The 19735-nt window shown below is 39.6% G+C and overlaps 1 protein-coding gene across 1 annotated transcript in view; it reads right to left on the bottom strand.

The window, feature by feature from the left end:
* MME (membrane metalloendopeptidase) overlaps window positions 1-19735 on the bottom strand; it is a 65661-nt gene that overhangs the window by 45542 nt on the left and 384 nt on the right. Inside the window, exons 2-9 of the mRNA XM_026649871.1 lie at window positions 15813-15982; window positions 14725-14760; window positions 10452-10613; window positions 9207-9287; window positions 8102-8197; window positions 7875-7993; window positions 6671-6736; window positions 2337-2471 (exon numbers count right to left, since the gene is read on the bottom strand). Of these exons, the coding sequence (XP_026505656.1) occupies window positions 2337-2471; window positions 6671-6736; window positions 7875-7993; window positions 8102-8197; window positions 9207-9287; window positions 10452-10613; window positions 14725-14760; window positions 15813-15972 (855 nt within the window). The 5' untranslated portion in view covers window positions 15973-15982. The remainder of the gene's footprint in view (window positions 1-2336; window positions 2472-6670; window positions 6737-7874; window positions 7994-8101; window positions 8198-9206; window positions 9288-10451; window positions 10614-14724; window positions 14761-15812; window positions 15983-19735) is intronic.

Genomic DNA, 19735 nt, shown 5'->3' with positions numbered 1-19735 from the left:
TAGGATATACTCCTACTCTTTTCTCATGCACCATGGATATCCCCAGTTAAGTTGCTTAAACAGCCATCTGGCACATGTTCTCTTGTCCTCAAAGATCCACCCTTCATTCCTGGGTTTCCATCTGTCCTTTCCAATGTACAGCATCCCCCCTGAGCCGGATCTGCCCGAAGGGTAGGAGAGAAGCAAGCACTTGCATGATGCAGCACTGAGCAGGGAAATACTGCTCCTTGGGCTTTTTGCCCTGGGGATGCCATACTGCTGCTTCCCCTCTGTCTCCTCCCATTGCAGCTTGTCTGACTAGAGAGGGGGAGGAAGTATCATCTGGCAGCATATCGTCCTTGTGTCCCTTCTTACCTTGGCTCCCAAGATGGTGAGTTGAGAACACAAAATAATAAGGATCCAAGTGATTTTTCAAAGGAAGGTGGTCTATCCAAGGCAGAATCCCCTGCCTCTATTGGCACAGCCAATTCTGTTGGTGTAGGGGTAGCAAACTTTGGCCACTCCATTCATTTTTAATTTAGAAATTCTCTCCCCAGCTCCAGTCCTTTTTAAGACTTCCTTTATATTTATTTTTTCATTCCCTCTTCCCTGCTCCATTATTCCTCACTCGGCTTCATCATATATTTTTCTCTCCACTTCTTTTCCTACAGGCTTCTCTAAGCAGAATGCAGATTCCACATCCATTACAGCTCAAACTGGAGCTGAACTTTCAAATTTAGGTCAAATGGGTTCAAAATTAGGCAACAGCAGCTTGCCCATCACTAAGCATGGCATTTGCCAATAGCGAGTGCCATAGAGAAGTGTCAGATGTGATTTCCTTTCTAACTTGCCTTTTCAATCTCTCAAATCTTTATCCAATAAACTCCTTTTGGTTGAAAGTTTTTTCCATCTTTGCTCTCAGTCAAAGGTGACTTTCTCAAGAGTCTGAGGAAAATCAAAATCTGGTTTTGATATATGGAAATGGGGAAATTACACTTCCTCCTTGACACACATGCCGTTAGTGTGTTGGTGTGACTCAAATGGCTGAAGCTAGAAAATGCAAACTTGGATTGTTTTATAGTCGTCTTCACCGAGGAAGTAAAAACAACTCAAGGGTAAAGAAAATCAGTCCAGAATCTTCCCAAGTTCTGAATGTTTTGAGGCCATATTTTTGCACGTGAGTACTAGAATTTTCCATTTGGTTTGTCCCCTGACACTTTTAAATTCTGGCTGCCTGTGTTAGGGATACTATTGTTGAAGAAAACTCTTGGCTAAGAGTTTGGGACAGCTGACTAGTGGGAGACTGAAAAGGTTGTGTGGGCCAAATATTATTCTATGTTGTATTCCAGGGACTAAAGTCGGTGCCCACTGCTCTAACTAGCCCCCCCAAAATCAAGGAGAAGGATAGGAAGAGACCCCTAAAATGTCCCTCATAAAGTGCCCTTTCTTAAGCAGATGGTATGTGAACCAAGTCTCTCCTGTCATTTTCCCACTCCCCACTGGAGCTATGGAGGGCTGAAGTAAACAATGTGCAGAAGGTCAGAATACTACTGCTTGGGAGGAGACAGCTAATATTTTCCCTTCCTCTTGTAATAGGCACCTTCAGGTCCATGTGCCCTTTAATCTCCCATCTTGTGTACCAGGCCTGACCTTCTTCAGGATTGCTTGGCCTGGTGCACATCCCATTTACAGTCCACTGTGTCTTATGGACACCATACTGCCATATAAGCTAGTCTTAGGATTTGGAACCTAAAGTGTTGTATAGAGTTGCTGTGTTTAAATGGAGAACCTCTGTGTACACAAACTGCTTCAAGTGGTCTGCAGTAGGCTGGCGCATTACATGTGGCATTCTCCTCCTAATTTCCAGCTGCTTTATCAAATTAAAAGACAGCTAAAAATACACAACATTTTGCTAATATTACTTTCCAGACAAGCAATTGCTGTAGTTGCCACTAGGGTGTTATGGAATCCTAAATAGTAGGGGAAGTGGTCAGCAGGATTGTAAATGCGAGGGAAGGTGACCCATGAGACAATCTTTCAGGGTCTCACTTTGGAAAAGTCTGAGACTTCTGCTCTACTCTATACAGTTGGTATATCAGTTTAAGATTGTAAAATGTTTTGGGATCCTTTGAAGATGAAGGCCATTATATAAATGTAACATGGGCTGCATTGTATCTTGAATATTGTGCCTATTGATTTATCTCCAGGCGGAATATGGCTCCATATCCTCTTAGTGTTCACATAAAAGTAACTTCATAACTGTTTATAATGTTCTTTCCTAAGTGTTCCTACTGCTTATCTCTTTTAACATAGAATAAAGTCAGTTATGCAAAACCCACAAAGAAAAGTTTCCTTACATTGGCAATCTCTATCTCCAGATCCATAACTCTTTCCATTTCTTTAGAAATCTGGCTTTCATTGATGGTGAGATTTTTTTCTTGGAGAATTAGCTTAGCCACAGAAATCATGAAAGACACATAGGCTGAACACGCCTGCAAAAAAGAAACAAACAATTTCAAGACAAACCTCTTCAAAGTACTGTGTATCATGCATATCTTAGACTAACTTTGATTTTTGTGAATTATTGTTCCTGGCACTTCTTAGCTACATTTCTAAAGAACAAAATATAGTACTACATTCTGAAATGCTGCGTTATAACGTGGAAATTAACTTTAAAAATTCCGTCATGGCAAATTGCTATATGGTTGCAGCACTAATCAAGGCTAAACATTGCAATCTGTTGTGCCATGCACTCATAATTTAAAATTAAGATGTTTACTAGTCTATACTTAAATCGCACCCCTCGTGTTTGTCTGGGAATTACCCTAAATTTCCTAATCATCTTACTTAAATTATAATTTCTGAAAATAGTCCCTCCAGGCAGCAGAAGCAGAAACATTAAATGAGGGAAATGCTGATGGAATAGTGCTGAATTAGCATTTGGGAAACATCACTCCCAGAAACAATGATTCTTTTTTAGTCAAGTAACTACTATATCTTTCTTGTGAGTCTATAGGAACCTCTGTGCTGGGCAGTTTCCTTAGTTTGCAGTGATACGTACTTTCTATCAGAACATCCTGAGGTCTCGCTAATGGCCGTGCACTCCTTAGGCCATCAAAGGCTAGGGAAAAATGTTCTGTATGCTGTTTTTTATAAATTGTGTTGGCTAAATAGTCTGTATCAGGGACATTTCTGCAGCTCCTGTAGAATTTAACAGACAACGATAACCTTTCTATAGGCTTTCAGATCATCCTGTTCAATGTAATGAAAAATAATATCCCAGCTATGGATATCTATAGGGTGGTTCACATATAGTACGGATATAATTGTATAAGATTAAACTTCTATAGAACCCTCTTGGTGTCATCTGTTCAATTCTATCAGACTTTTCCATAAAGGAAAGTAGGGCAGAAATTTCATTACAATGCCTCTTTATAATTCCCATTCATTTTGCTTTACCTTCTCCCTGATAGGAATCCTGCTTTCAACATGCTCCCTTAATGCAAATATAAATAAATTAAACTAAATATTGTTTTTCTATAATTTTTAAAGTATACGTGCATTTAAGGAACTATATTGGGATGTTTTAACGTCTGCTCACAAGCTGACAGAATGTGACCTGAAATGAGACATTCAGATGGACATTTTAGCGACTATCACCAATGGCATTCATCTGCAGTTAGACTCTCGTATGTGTGTTTAAAAGGCAGTGCTGGTTACAGTCTGTATGCACTTGGGGCTTCAAACTGTGAAGCACTGGGCACCTCCTGAAAATGACGTTGACTTCATTGGGAGTTGGTGGGTCACTGCACCTCAAAGGATTGGGCCCTCAGTGGTACTTGTCACGAGTTAGAAAAGAATACTTTAACAGAGAGGAAATGGCACGAAGTTCCTGGCAGCTAAAATGACAAATTGTACCATGGGGCGTACTCGTCAAGCCCAGAAACTTTTAAGAGTACGCAGCTATGTACACAAATCTTAAGCTTTCTATGGGCCTAAGCAAAAGCTCACTGAAGTTAATGGCAGTCCTTTAATTGCCTTTAATGGACTGTGGATCAGGCCTAACCTGGAGACCATTGCATGGCACCTGGGAACAATCGGAACAGCCAAGAGGACAATTCAGCTGATCTCTAGCTACAGTTGTAAATAGGTGCTGGATATACTGCAATGTTAAAGGGCATTCAGGGTCAAAAATAACTGTCAGCAGTGGGGTGAAATGGTTTCTGAGGTACCATTAGTTTAAAAAAACTCTCATACAGATTCCACATGTAGTTTTGGGGTGAGAAACACTCCTGATAAAGCTGAAAATGCTTAGGTTAAAGAACAGGAGATGGACCAGCTGTCTGTTTGCCACATACAGCTCAAGGATAAAAGCAGAATGACACAGCGGGAACCAGAGCCAAGAAAAGGCTGCTGGCAGAGTGCAGATGGCTACTCTGTTGGGAAGAGACTTTTCTCATTCCCTTGAAGTCTTCGGGGTGGTGGGAATATTTAGAATCTGCCTGCCTTGTGCTTACTCTTGACATTGCTAAGAGGGTGTTTGTTTGTTTGTTTGTTTTTTTGGGTGTGTCCCCCCCCTAAACATTTGTCCATACTTTCTTCATTATTTAGTGGTGGAATGTTTGAGGTTTTGATGGTAACTAATCTGTCAGGTCACAATGTAACACCATCTAATTTATTCACTAAATTCTGTAGCAAAACAAATACTAAAACCAAGTATCTTGCCTTTAGAAGTCCCAACAAATAGCTATTGTTACAGCCCAGATACATCCTTAAGGTAGATGGAATTTGGATTAAAATTTGAATGGGATGCCAGCACTGTACAGATTTGTATATCTGAGAACTCAGTGGCCTGATTCTCCTCTCACTTATGCTTGTGTAAATCACAATCTGCTCCACTGAAGTCATTAGTGCTATACTTTGTAAAAACTATTGTAAGATCAAAATCAGGCCCATAGTCAGACCAAATGAAAATACCAGCAAGAATCACAGTTCATACAATTTTTATATAATTTCCTCGTGACCTACTTTCTGGTAGACTGTAAGCTCATTGGGGCAGGGGCCATCTTTTTGTTCTGTGTTTGTACAGCACCTAGCACAGTGGGGTACTCGTCTGTGACAGGGGCTCCTAGGAGCTATGGTAATATGAATAATTAGTGGTTATCTTTATTAGTAAGTAAACTCTTAACTAAACATAACTAGTATAAATTGTAACATTAAGTATCATATGTTAGCAAAAATCAACAAAACACAATCATGCATTTCCCACCACTTCTGCCTTTAATTATATGATGGGAAAACTGGCTAATTAAAGCCAAAGTTTTAGCACGTAGATGACTTCAGTAAATATATATATTTAACCCCTTGAGGGTTAAGGTGCACCCATTGTTGGCAATGGGAGAATATACAATTCTAGTATCAAGGAGTTAATGAAAATATGCTTGCATGGTAAGTGAACATGAATTAAAGAAGATCAGCTAGAACTACAAACAGCTTTAGTAATTCTAATGGCATGATGTGATGTAGGTGCTAGGCTCTTTGCTTACCTTCAAGCTTAAGATACTTTTAGACCTTTTCCGCTAAATGATGCAATACAATAGTTCTGACTGGAGGCTCCTTTTTGACTGCAGGTTTCCTATTCTCTTCGTCCCATTAAACATACCAGTGACAACTAAAATTTAACAATTTTTTTTCAAAATGATCAAATGTCATCTCCATTCTTAATCTTGCTTTCAAAAGTCAAACAGACAATGAATCCACTAACTCTGGTCTATAAGCTCCCGGGACAAGAACCTCAAGAAGGTGGCAGCAAGTCTGTAAAGCCTGGCCTCCACTGACACCCTAGACTCTTTCCAGTCTGGCGTCATCCAGTATGTACAGAAGTGGCCTTGGCTGAACTGATGAGACAACTTCCTCATGATGATGGAACACCAGGGCTGAGACCAAATCTTCCATATTAAATGCTTTTAACACTGCCAGTTTGAACTGAACACTGCCAGTTTGAACTGTCCTGGCTTGTTTTTTGTGTCCTGGCAGAAGTTGATGGAATGATGCTACATTTATTCCTTTCCATTTTGGGAAACTGCTGCTGCTCTGTAAGAGCTTCAACTTGCATGCTCCCACAAGGCTCAGTCTCATCATTGCTCTTCTTTGACATCTATGTGCAGCCACTAGGGATGACCATGAGGCAACAAGAACTATGTGCCTCCTTCTCATCCAGCACAGAATATTCCCACTATCTCAGTGCATATGTGGAATTTGACTTTGGATAGAGAACAGCTGGCTCAGAGTGCACCCAGGAAAACTGGACCAAGTCCCTACCTTTACTGAATCATATTCATAGCAGCACCTCAGCCCTACAGGCTCTTGTCCCCCTCCCCTACTCTCATTTATATCTCCCTGCCTTCTCACTTGCTACTCATTCATATTCAATGTTTCCTTTTTCTGTTCCTGATTTTATGCCTTTTTTCATGTTTCTTCCTCCCTCTTCTCTCTGCTAAGCACACTCTCCCTGCTATCAAATCAATCTCTTCTTAAAACTCATACCCATGAACCTCTCTGTTCTCCCCACCAGTGAGGTTTCCATGGGAGTTAGATTGCAGGCTCTTTGAGCCATGGATGGTTCTCCTTTCAGTATTGCCTGTGCACATGGGGAGAGAATGTGCACCCCTACTTGTTACCCATGGCTTACCTCCTTATATGCACCAGTACATTCATAGTAGTCACGAGAAGGCAGACCAAGCCCAGGTTGATCAATCTACAAAAACAATTAAAAAAGCTTACAGACAAAATAGTCCCACCCTGTAGCAAACCAAAATTTTGGAAATAATGAAAGTATTGCTCTCTGATTTCATTCTTGCCTAAATATTGCAAATCCACAGGCTGACTGAGGTGGAGCTCTCTCTCTCTTTTCCTACCTTCCTCTCTCCCCCCCCCTTTTCTCCTCTCCTTTTTCCTTCCTATTACTGGAAAACTTTAAATCAAGACTGAATGCATTCCTAAGAGCCATGCTGTAATACAAACACAGATATTGGACTTGAGGAGGGATTAATACAGGGAAGTCCTCTGGCCAGTGTCCTGCAGGATGTCAGATTAGATAATCACAGTGGAACCTTCTGGACTTAAAATTTATGAATCATCTCCTCTTAGCTCTTTCCCTCTGGTGCTGCCCTTTGAACAATACAGTCCATTGTGGCATTGTCTTCAGAGGTAAGCAGACAATGCAACTGGTGGCAAGGAATATACAGACAAAACTACAGATGGGCACCATGGCTCTTGCATACTCTATATAATGTGTAAAACAGACTAGCTTCACCATTGCTAAGGGTTGCATGATGGATTCCCCAGTGCCCTTCCCCAGATATTCTGCTAGGGGAGACTATTTTAAATTATGGCCAGGGCAGGCTGCACAGCAGCTGCCTGGAAAATGTGCTATTTAATCAACAAATAGACTGGTCACCCTGGCCACATCCCTTTCAGAGCTCTGCTGGCTGACCGCAGTGGGGTAAGGGGTGTGACCGTCTTGTACAGCTGCAACTCCCTTCTTGGTGGGTTTTCTGCCTTAGGGTCTTGCAATCCTGAGTTATGCTGGCTGAGCATAGTCCAGCGAGTACAAGAAAATATGCTGCATGCATACTCTTTTCATACATATACAGATATTTGTCACAGTCCTATTAAGTGTAATTAAAAACCCTCAGTAACAGATTCTCTGTACCAGACTGATAAAAGCTTTAAATACAAAGGGTACAAACATTCATAAGATTTGCTATTGCTTAACTGCCAAAATTCAAATCAGTAAATTTTTCCTTCTGACTTCTTATAGCTAATATTTATAAAATAGAGTGAAATGTGTATGGCTCAGGATTATTTAGCCAATGCCATCCTAGCAGACTTACATGAATGATATGCGCTGTGGAGTTCTTATCATCTGTGCCAACAAAAAAATTAATAAGGACCCTTTTCCCATATTGTGAATTCAGTTGTGCAATAGCTGTTTCAGGTGTCCAACTGGCACCTAAGGAAATGATAGATGCATTTAGTCTCAGTATTTTTGGAAAATAAAGAAAAAATACAATCATTTAGAGATTTTAACAGAAAAATAAACAGACAAAAGTTGTCCTACCATATGCAGAGTCCCAGTTATCTGTTGCTACAGGCCATTCAGACACCCGTGGCAATATATTGATTAAAGGTTTTCCACCTTTACTATCAATAGTAGCTTTTGGAAACAAGAAAATTAATACAGTATGAGTTATATGCCCAGATATTTTAAAACATCCAAATACTATACTGACTTGTATAAAAGGTTCTCCATATTTCAGGATTCTGCAGCTGAAAAACTTTCCCACAGAACACACCCACCAGCAGCACCGCAGATTTGTGCTCCAGAATCTGAGATTTCTTTAAAAAAAAAAATTCTCTCATGGATGCAAAACAAACCAACCAAATAAAAAAACTTTTAAAATGTGAGCCAGTGTAAACTGAAGTACAGTCTGCTGCAATCACCTTCAAACAATAGCTCTGAAAAGTTTCAGAGCTAACATTTCACTCTGACACCTAACAATGATAATTCAAAGGGCTACATTGTTAGCTATTTTACTGCTGATCATTTTAGTAAAAACATCTGGCTAAAGTTCTTATCCCCAAAATCCAAAACTGTCTCCCCATGTCTTTCCTGATGTCAGAAGTCCCAATTGACTGCTACCCAGCACTCAAAATCTCCATCTTACCCCTCAAGAATTTCTACAGTGCAGTTCTAAGTTGCCGACAAAAGGCAGCAGCACACAGAATACTGAAAATGCATAAGAAGAGTAATATAAACTATCAAAATTAATAACATGGGCTACTGTACTGATGTAGATATTTAATTAAATAAAAATCTACATAAGAACAGCCATACTGGGTCAGACCAAAGGTCCATCTAGCCCAATAACCTGTCTTCTGACATTGGCCAATGCCAGGTGCTCTAGGGAGAATGAACAGAACAGGTAATCATCAAGTGATCCATCCCCTGTTGCCCATTCCCAACTTCTGGCAAACAGAGTCTAGGGACACCTAATCTAATTTACATGAAGTTGGGTCAGAACTTCCAGTTTGCTTCCTGAGATGGCCCCAGAAGCTGGGGGTCTTGTAACATTTGGGTACAGCTCCCATGCACTGTGCAGTATATGGATTATGCCCATATTTATATAGAAATCTTATGTACAGTAATTTGTGGAAAAACTTACTTTCATTTATACATGATCTGTACAGAGTTTTTGCTTTCTGCACTGCCACTATGTCATTACTGTTGTCCCTGTCAAGGACGTCTGAAACAAAGAACACATACATGGAAAAATATTACAGCATCTCATCTGCAATGGGAGGAGCCTGGAGAAAAACATGATGGAAACCCACTGGGAGCACAAGTATGGGGGATCAATAACTCTTCAGCATGCTCCCTGCTCATAGCAAATCCCATAGAAGCCCCTACATTCCAAGTCTGAGAGGACAGGGCCCTGGAGGTGGCATGGCTGGGTGGGGAGTGGTGAGACTCTTGAGACAGCTACTCTCCATGGTATCACCTCTAGTCTACAGATGTTTCCCAATAATGTTTGCCAGGTAAACCTTCTATGGAGTCCCCCTCTGTAGAATGAAAATTCCCTGACCCTGGAAGGAGAGTTTGCAGATGGTGGGAAAGCTCTGTGAGTAGAGGGAGCTGTGTTGCCATGCAAGAGGTGAAGCCTAGGAAACAGTACAAGAATATTGGGTTTCCCTGCAAAAGCCTATAACCACTGGGGATGCTCTGAGTTTTACAGGTTGTGTCCCCCAAGTGATCTGCTGGGGGTAGCTGGGAAGGGTGCTAGCTCTCCACCCCCTGACACAGAATGGAATGATTAGAAGAACACCCTATGTGTGGAAACTCAAGGGAGGGATTATATAGGCCACAATCCTGAATTTGGTCTTAATACCTTGTGACATCTTGATATGCCTTGACCTTAACATTTAGAAAGGGGTCGGCCTGCTTGGCTGCAGCTGAAGGAGTAATGCAGAATGTAAAGCTGGCACAGAGCAACTTCCAGCATGTGGAGCAGTGCTCCAATGGCTCACACAGAGGGAAATTCCTTTCTTCCCCTCACCTGGAACAGCTGTCACTTATAGGTCATGAGGGTAATGAATTGGATTTCAGCTGTTGTAATAGGCGGATAAGTGCACACACAAAATTCAGTCATCACAGGGGTCAGTTCTGGACAAGTCTGCTTCAGTGGTCGGCTACTATTTTTCAGAAACAACAGCATAACCACCAAAGCTCAAATTACTAGCCAAGCAAATAGTCTGGCTTGGCTTATGCTGAACTGAATACAGAAGAATCTTGACTATTCTATCATGTATAAACCTTTATTAGACAACATGTTTTGTTCTGATTACACATAAGCCAAAGAGGAAACTTTTATATGGTCCAGCTTTCTAGTACATGGACAAACTCCACTGACCTTTCAAAACAACTTCTAGTTCATCTCTTAAAATGTCAAAGTTGCTGTAACGGGAGCTGGTCTCTGGAATGACATTCTTCTTTAACCATCCTCCACAGGCATATTGGTAAAAATCTTTACACGGTTCTGCAGTAGTGTCCATATTCTCAATGATTCGGGCTGCTGTAATATGAGACAGATCGACATGTAGAAACCTTAGAGAAAATAAATAAATCTGGATTCTGAGGTGGAAAGGGACAAATATAATTCCTGAGTTTAGGATACTCTGGCTTCCCACTTCCCTCTCCAAAACACCTACACAATCTTCTTAAGTTAAAAGAATTTTTTTCTAAACTAGCCAGTAAATGTAATAATTTAACATCTTTAAAGCCCTGTATAGACAATGACGAATTCATCCTCACGACAGCCCTGCGGGTTGGGTGGGTATTATCTCCATGTTACCAATGGGAACACTGAGACAGTAAGGTAAAGTAACTAATCCAAGGCAGAGTCAGTGTGAGAGCCAGGATTAGAACTTAGAATCACCTGACTCCCAACCCTGTGCTCATTCTTCCAGACCACACCATCTTTCTAATTCATACTGTAATATGATAAATACTAAATTGATATCTGATATTGTTCACTGGAAGATCTTCATCCTCAAAGGGCAGTAGAGCTGGACCCACATGTAGTGGTGAGTAAGCAGCCTTAACAAACAATCACTGGAGTTTTGCTTTATCTAAAAGGTATTTTTTAAAAAAACCATTTTTGTGCATATTCCTACTCAGTATGCATTTAAAAATGTCAAAGCATCTTTTAAAAATCCTAGTTGCTTATTCAGGATCAATATTTACTGGGCCAAATGCTGAAGTACTTTCTTAATTTAGTCCTTACTCAGGTAAATCTGCCATTGATTTTAATGTGCTTAGATGTGGAGCTACTACTACTATTAAACAGTCCACAAAATGCAACACATACAATAATTTTTTTAGTTACCAGTTTTTTTCTGGAAAAATTGATTTTTCTAGTTGTATTTAGCATCATAAAATTGTCAAGATGATGACTCCATGACTGATTATTTGTTTTTTAATTATACAAGGTACTTATGTTTCCTTTACTCATTTACACTTCTTTGTAATAAAATGTGGCTAGAATAGCATTTAAATTACATGGAAATTTTCCCTTTAAGGAGAGGGAGACATTTTCGGAGGAGATTGGAGTCTGGTGAATGAAGGAAACTAGGGATTGGAAGTGAGTGTTAGGAGTTAAGTCTCCTAGAAAGGGTAGTGCTCAGTCTACAGAATTAAAATTATATTTTGGCAGAGTTGGAGATTTGAGGGCCTGCTTGTGTAATGACCTCACCACAGGTTGCTATCAGGGATTGAATGAAGGACCACCAGCACACAAGCATAGATCCCTACCATTTGAGCTAAAAGAATAATCGTTAAGTGAAAGCAATGGTAAGCTGTTAGCCTCTATGTAAACTAGCCACTAGAGCAGGACAGTTTTCAAGCACACTTCACTTGCAGTAGTGGTAGAAAGGCTCCCAGGAGCCAAACTAGAAGGAATGAAAGACAGAGCCTACAATAGAAGGAAAAGACATCTGGGATTTTGAGTAGAGATGAAGCTTTAAGGTTCTGGAATAAAGATTAAGTGAGTGTGTGTTGAAAACATACAGAAAATGTGTGGAAAAGAAGACAAATAGATGCTTGAAGCAGAAAGACAGACAAAACCCTGCAAATGAAAAGTCAAAGCACATCACCAAGAAATTCTAAGTAAAATGTTACCAAAACATGTCATTACTGCATTCCTGTATTGTTCCTTAGAAATCTAAATTTTTAGTAAATAAAGTTTAAAAATTGTATACCACTAGCATTTTATACATGATACATAGTGTGGTCTGCTGCCAATTATTTTTTTAAAAAAATGCTATTTTGGATATTTCTTCACATGAGGCAAACTGTACACTCACAATAGAATGTTAAATTATTTTTATTACATTTTTTTGGATGAACAATATGCTCTGAAAATCCTATGGGGAGTCTCTACAGCTTGAATGATGGATTTGTGTCTCAGTTAAATTTGAACTTTATCACTTTCCCCAAAGCACTACTGATCTTGTTTTCCTTTATTTGTCCATGCTGCGTCTCTTGGTTTTATTGGGCCTGCTCTGGCTCTCATTGAGATCAGTAGCTAAACTCCTATTAACTACAGTAAGAGCAGACCCACAGACCTCGATCAATTGGCATCTATAATGCAAGACCTTCATTTTAACCCTTTTCAGGGGCTTGTACATATTGCAAGTTTTTGAAAATCAACACACAAAACTGTCCCAGTACATTGTTCATATCTGTAAGTTCAAGGCTTTACCAGTTTATTTAATTTCTATCCCTAATAAAATTGTCCTGATTCAATTTCTTTTGGGACCTCTGTATAATTTCCTTGGGTTAGTAATTTGATCACATACTTTCCATGTGTGAACCGCTGCCATAGTACTACTGAAAGTAACCTGAGCAGTTTATCCTACTTGGCCTTGATACCAAAGTCCAAACAGATATTCAATGGACATCAACTATTGATTTAAATACTGAACTCAGAGTTACAGTTTATCACAATGGAAACATTAATAATACATGGTAACTAATACAGATTGACAACTATTTCTCTGGGTTTAAGGGATTTTTTTATTATACCAGTCTTTCGCAACAGAGTGAATTTTATCATGCCATTGAATCACTTCATAACGGTGCAAAACCCATGAAAACCACTATATTACCAAATCTTTTGAACTGCTGGGTGCCTTGAACTCCCACCGATTAGCCATTACAGAACACTGGTTTAGGGCTGGAGTGTGGAGACCCCATTCACAGTAGCGAGCATTTAAACCCAGGAGTAGTCATGTGAGTGAATGAGTATGTGCTCACAGACATGAGCAAGGACTCCACAATCTGGCCCTTAGGTCATGTGCCATATTTAGAGGTCTGACCTCCTACATAAAATAGGCCATAGGACTTCCCTGGAAGAAGAAGAAGAATGCAAAATACATGATGGGTTATACGGTATAAGGGTTTTATGGGTGCTTGTTTGGAATGAGCTGTGTTATTCACAAGGCTCATCTCAAATTCATACTAATAATTTTTTCTATGATTATTTATTCACATAGAGCATATAGAACAAATGGAATGGCCTCTGGGTCTCTGCCCAAAAGAATTTCTCACAAATATGATATATGGACAACAGTTCGAGGATGAGTAGGTGCAGAGAACTGTATTTTTGTATCCCAATGAAAACCAAGTAAAGACGAGACTGTGGCTGTAAGCTGCTGGACTGAACTGGTGATAGCTCCCAGAAACCTGGGGTGAGCTCCCAGAGACATTGGAGTCAGTGGCAAAACTCCCATTGACTTCAGCTGGGCCAGTTATTTCACTCATTGTGCCTGAGGCAATACAATGTTTCCTGAAGCATTGGGTGAGTGCCCACAGCAAGGGTGTCTGCTACTACCAGAGTGCAGTATGTGCTTCCCTCTTTCCTGTGCCAGCCAATGATGAAGGAATGATGAAATTCTATTGCTCCTCTTAGCAGTATAGTCCCCCAGTCCTTTTACTCTAAAGGGCCAATGACTGGCTGTGCTTAGAGAAGTTAAGTGGGGTACAAGGTTCCTTGCTTCCTCTTCACCTCAGCCTCTTTCGTGTGCCCATGCAGGGCAGTGCACAATTTAGAAGATGGAGGATGAAATCTGGAAGATATAGGGTAAAATCCTGCCCCACTGGAATCAATAGGAGTTTTGCAATTGACTTCAATGGGGCCAAGATTTCACCCATAAAAGATAAATCACTACCCTGCTAGAGAGCTTGAAGGCTTGATCCTGATCTCAGACATGCAGAGAAGCTGATTTTTACAAGACAGACAACAATGAAGGCCTGTGCTTTGAGATCAGGCTTGAGGTTTTAATATGCTTTAAAAAAGTAAGTGAACCATTGTTGCTATATTTCATGAATTAAAAGTATGATATACAATTAAATCAATTAATTTTACCAAACATTTCAATTAAACTTAAATAAAACTGATATTATAAAACTCCCACCAAGTATCTACTACAAACACATAAAGACCATATGAAATCAGTACTCTTTCAGTGCCTTTGCTTTCCTGAGATAAAGTGTTACTAAATAAATGAGAGATTTGTGAAGGGGGGAATATTTAAGGTAAGCAGGGTGACAATGTATAATGGATTTCATAAAGTACTAACACAGACAAAAGTATTAGAATCAGTTGAAAAGCTATATATCCTTACCTGATTTTATACAGTCTGAAGACTTGCAAACACCATCTGAAAAAAAGTTATGGGACAAAAATTAAAATCCTTAATTTCCAGTTGAAAGTCTCCTTAATGTACACTACTCTAAATTTTAATTTCAGTGCTACCGTCATTTCAGAATTGAATTTAAAGGCAATGCAGAGACTAAACACCACCTAAAATTTTAATTCATTAAGGGCCTGATCCCTGCAAACACTTATACAATTAATATAATGCTAACTACTATGTCCTATTGGCATCAATGGATACTCACAATAATTAGTGCTTCAACTGGTAAGTAAGTGTTTTCAGGATCAGGCCCTAAGATTGCTAACATCTTCATTTAGTTAGGGTCATGCACTGCTTTTGATCCTTCTGATGAAATTCCGATTGACAACAATGGGAGCCGTACTGCAAATCAAGAGCCTTAGTTAGGAAGAATGGAGTTTTCATGCTGGGTACAGTAAGAATGTACAGAAAGCTTTTCCATTTCATTTATCTTTTCACCAGCATATTGTATACTCTGTGCTTCACTGTGTAATTAAAGTATAGACTGTAAACTACAGAATTAGTATATTGGAACAAACAGGTATTTTTGTTAAATATAGCATTTGCCACATTCTGTTTCTTGAAGTAAAAATTGTTGGAAAAGGAATGCTCATAGTAAATCAGAACTTTAAATGAAATATGAAATTTGGATGAATTTTTAAATTTCAGTTGACCATTTAATGCTGTCTAATGACTCTTTTATGGTCAGCTGCCAATAAATGGGAGCTGTTAATCAGCTAATTTTATACACAATACTTTGTATGATTATAAAAAGTATAACATAGTAGTGACAGGCAATTAAATTCTTGGCTGAGCCTCTCTAGGTCAAACATAAAATGGTTTTTCTTTTATTAGCTAAATAATTTAGTTAGCAATATATATGCACTCAAACATACTGAAACTTTAACATCGCATTTGAGCCTACCTCACTTGAGTGCTATTACCTTATTCTATCAGGTTCATTCTATTCTTGAAGACATTTTTTTTGTGTGCAGAATATTAACATTCAAATTGCAATAAGATGAACATCCACTTACCATCATATGTTGCATACAGAGCTATCATTGTGATAGATATAATAGTTAGGAGAATCACTACAACAACTAGCCCTATTTCGAGGGCGCTCCATCGCAGTTTTTTCTTTGGTTTTGGAGTGTTCATTTCAGTTATATCCATCTGGCTTTCCGACTTGCCCATAACCCAAATTCTGAGAAGGAAAAAGCCAAATTCACTGAGAGCCTAACTGAATCATATTTCCCAAATACATCTAGCCACTTAGCTCATCAGCTACTAGGATGTTTTCCGTGGTAAGCTAGGAAAAAAGGTTGCAAATCCGAGTAGCATGTTACTCATGAAATTAAAGTTGTTTTGCCACTCACAGTTCACAGGACAGTTCTTCTTTCACTTATACAAGCCACCGCAAAGGAAAGAACACAAGCCCATGGTTTTAACACTTACCCTTGTGATTTAATCATACGTCTTGGTACAAAAGTTCACAGGCAAGCAAAAGGCAACTATTACTGTCTGAATAAAAATTAACTTAACATTCCAATCTTTGATCTAATGCCAAAGGTCAAATGTTTTTTGCCTCAGTGGCATTTTTTAAAATCATTTCAGCAATTAAAGATTGTAGTGTTGACGCTATGACTAAATAGAAGAAAGAAAAATGCTTTGTTCTGGGCTCAATCCCACTCACACTGAAGTTAGTGGGAGTCTTTATGTTCATTTTAATGGGAGTAGGATCAGGACCACTGATCTAACTTTAGATGGGTGTAAATTAGGAATAACTCCAAGAAAGACAGATAAAACTAGTGGAAGTCAGGTCAGAGAATGTGCAGGTAGTAGGATATGATTGTGGTGACAGTCCTTTTTGTTTATATTTCTTTAAAGGCAGTTTTTGGTTTACCTCTTATAGTACTGCTGATCTTATATCCATGCCTTGCATCCTCATTTGAATATTGTCATTCAAATTGACCTTTCAAGGTCCCTTCCAGTTCTAGGAGATGGGATAAATGGGGCCCGTTCATTTCCTCCGCTTCTGCAATACTGGGTCAGATTCTCCTTGATGCAAGGTAATTCTCCCTGCCACAGAATGGGGACTCTGACAGTTTCAACTCAGAGTTTCCTTGAGATTCTTTTGTCCCTGCCCTTTCCACTCTACAGGGAAGAATATTGGATTTCTACCAGCAGGAATTGTGGAAATCCTCAAACTCTCTGGGCTTGTCTCCCAAAGTAACAAACCAAGGGCACAGCAATAAGTCAGGGCCTTCAAGTCCTCCTGCCTCCATCATACCCAGAGGAACCCACCTGGGGCATCTGGCCCAGTGGCCCTCCTTGCCATCATCCAATAAGGAACAACAGCTGGTGGCGACCTTCTCAGCATCTTGACATCAAAACTCAATCAGTTCTGAGGCTTGTACTCTAGATATATATATTTTTTGTTTGCTGTATCGCTATTGGTGGCTGGTTCTGCTTCATCCCTATCCTCTCCTACCACCATAGCCATTCAGTTGCCCAGCCTCATTTCCTTCCCCATACAGATTGTGATTCTTACTCATTCCCACTCTTTTATACCTATGACCTCTTCCTCCCCTCCTTTCAATTTCAAGATCTCTGCACACACACACACACACCCAAAAAACTAGCCTTCTATAACTAGTATTTGTAAATTAATAAAATATGTAAAAGAATTCAACAGTCAGGAGCTAACTTTCCACCTGTCCCATCACCCTGATCACTTTGTGTGAATGTTCCCCAACTCTTCATCTCTTTTAGACTGCAGACTCTCCTGGACAGGGCTGGTGTATGTTTGTCCACCATCGAGCTCAATGGAGTCTGCGGCCCTGAGCCTGACTGGTGCCTTTGGGGACTATGGGAACAATAATAACAAGAGTAACTAAATGAATAGGATGATATGCCCTCCCATTGTCTCCGAGTTCTACTTGCAGTCCCCAGATGTCACAGTGCTTACAGGCTCTCCTGCCTCACAGCTCTTCGCCTAAGGGATAGTTCTGGAACCACAGAGCAGGGAGGCACAGGTGGTCCATAGGAGACTGGAATCCTGCATAGCTTGTCTAGCCCCTCCCTTTTCAAACATATAGCGACTACCAGAGCCCTACCTTCCTTCCAGTCCACATGGGCCCCTGTTTTGCTGTGAATTACAGGCTTTTCATCAAATAAGTTACAGCTTGCCACACATAAGAGTGGAATCCCATAGAAAATGGATACAGAAGAGTGAGAACTTCCCATGTTTGGGAGAACTGGGGCCTATATTAAAGTGTGAAATCTAAATTCACAGATAAAAATATATAACTTTTAAATTGCTTTTATCTTTTCACCTCCACACACAGCAAGCAATAAGAATAGCTCTTTATTTATATTAAGAGCTGACCAATGCTCAAAATGTTATGAACACTCTCCTCCGAAATTAGAATATAGTACACTCTTCTGATTTTTGAAGTGTTTTTAGTGCCCTGGAAATGCAGCTTTTCAGAGCTACAAGAAGTACTGTATCTTTCATGTGCAAATGTGCTTCTTGCAGTCAGCAACTTTTTCCAAGTGAACTAGTCTTTCTGTTGCTGCAGGAGTGTTCCTCTTATTTAAAGGTATCCCACTGATTCATTCTTACATTTAGTTCTTTGTAAAACCTATAAAGTCTGCACTAAAGAACACCTAGTAAAAGCCTCTTTATGTGTTAATTGCAGACACAACAAAAGCCTAGGAGTAATTTAAGCAGATATGAGCTTAGGTATTATAGTTTCATTATGTTTCTCTCAGTGCTCCTGTGATCCTCTACCAGCTGCCCACTAAAGCTTAGACAAAACAGACATCCATAATTATTTTGACTGGCCGTGGCCTAGGTGGCAGAGTGAGTTAATGCATTAGCTGTTCACTTCTGGATGTGTATGTTTAAAACTGACTTTTCTCAATCAAATCTCTAAAGAAATGTATGTGTGTCCCAAAAGTACCACACACTTCCACATGAGTTAAAACTTATGTCCTGAGGAACTGAGGAGTAGACATACCTGGTGTGTTACAGTAAGAGTAGGAAAGGATTGACAGAGATGACTAACAAATGCCTTCAGCCATCACTCAGCTAAGCATGAATTCTTGGGCTAGGGCTCCTATCTCTTCTACATTTTATCAGACATGTGAATGTGATCTTGGAGTAACTATGTATACCTGCAACAACCTTCACCATTTACAAATGTAATTCATTTTTAATTAAAAAGTGAACACAAATTATTTGTTACAGCCATACCACTTTGTGCTATGATTTTGTCAGCTCCTACAAGCTAAGTAGTGGTCTGGATCAAGAAAAGGGATATCAGAATCCTATTGACACTACTGATTATTCAGTAGGTGGCAATTTGATTGGTTATGGCATCCATTGTTCATCCTTTGGAGGAGATGTAAAACCAAAGTTACCAAAGGTGTAAAACCAGGGTCACTTACGATCATTTCAGTAGGATGCCTTCCATAAGTAAAGGGTGCAGGATGTGGCCCCTGGAACACTAAGCTGGATCCTGCAGGATACTTAGCTAGGAGCTGGATGTGTTCAGCATCTCACTGGTGGCACTAAGTTTCTTGCAGGTTCAAAACCATAGTGATTTAATACATAAGTTTTATGAAATGTGTAATAACTTTTATGTAAAAGACAATGTGAAAAAATAACCAAATGCCCTCGAAGCATAATCAGTATCACTGTAAATTACATTTGAGTCCAATGGAGGAAAACAGGGTACTTGAAAATAAGATATGTATGACTTCATAATGACAAAAGTAGCAGAACGAGAGTGAAATAACATAAATCTAGATAGTGTAAACTATATGCTGTATATAATTAAAAATCACAGTCCAATGAAGGCTTGGCCACCATAACATCAATATCCATAACATTAAGAGGAGACTTTGCTACAACATGTTCCAGGGCACGTTTGTTGAAGAGAAGGACAGCCAA

The sequence above is a fragment of the Terrapene carolina genome, unplaced genomic scaffold, assembly GCF_002925995.2.
Source record: "Terrapene carolina triunguis isolate 2854851 unplaced genomic scaffold, T_m_triunguis-2.0 Scaffold88, whole genome shotgun sequence".
Lineage (NCBI taxonomy): Eukaryota > Metazoa > Chordata > Testudines > Emydidae > Terrapene > Terrapene triunguis.
Note: the sequence above shows the minus strand (reverse complement) of the source record. Positions and strands in the feature narration are given on the sequence as shown.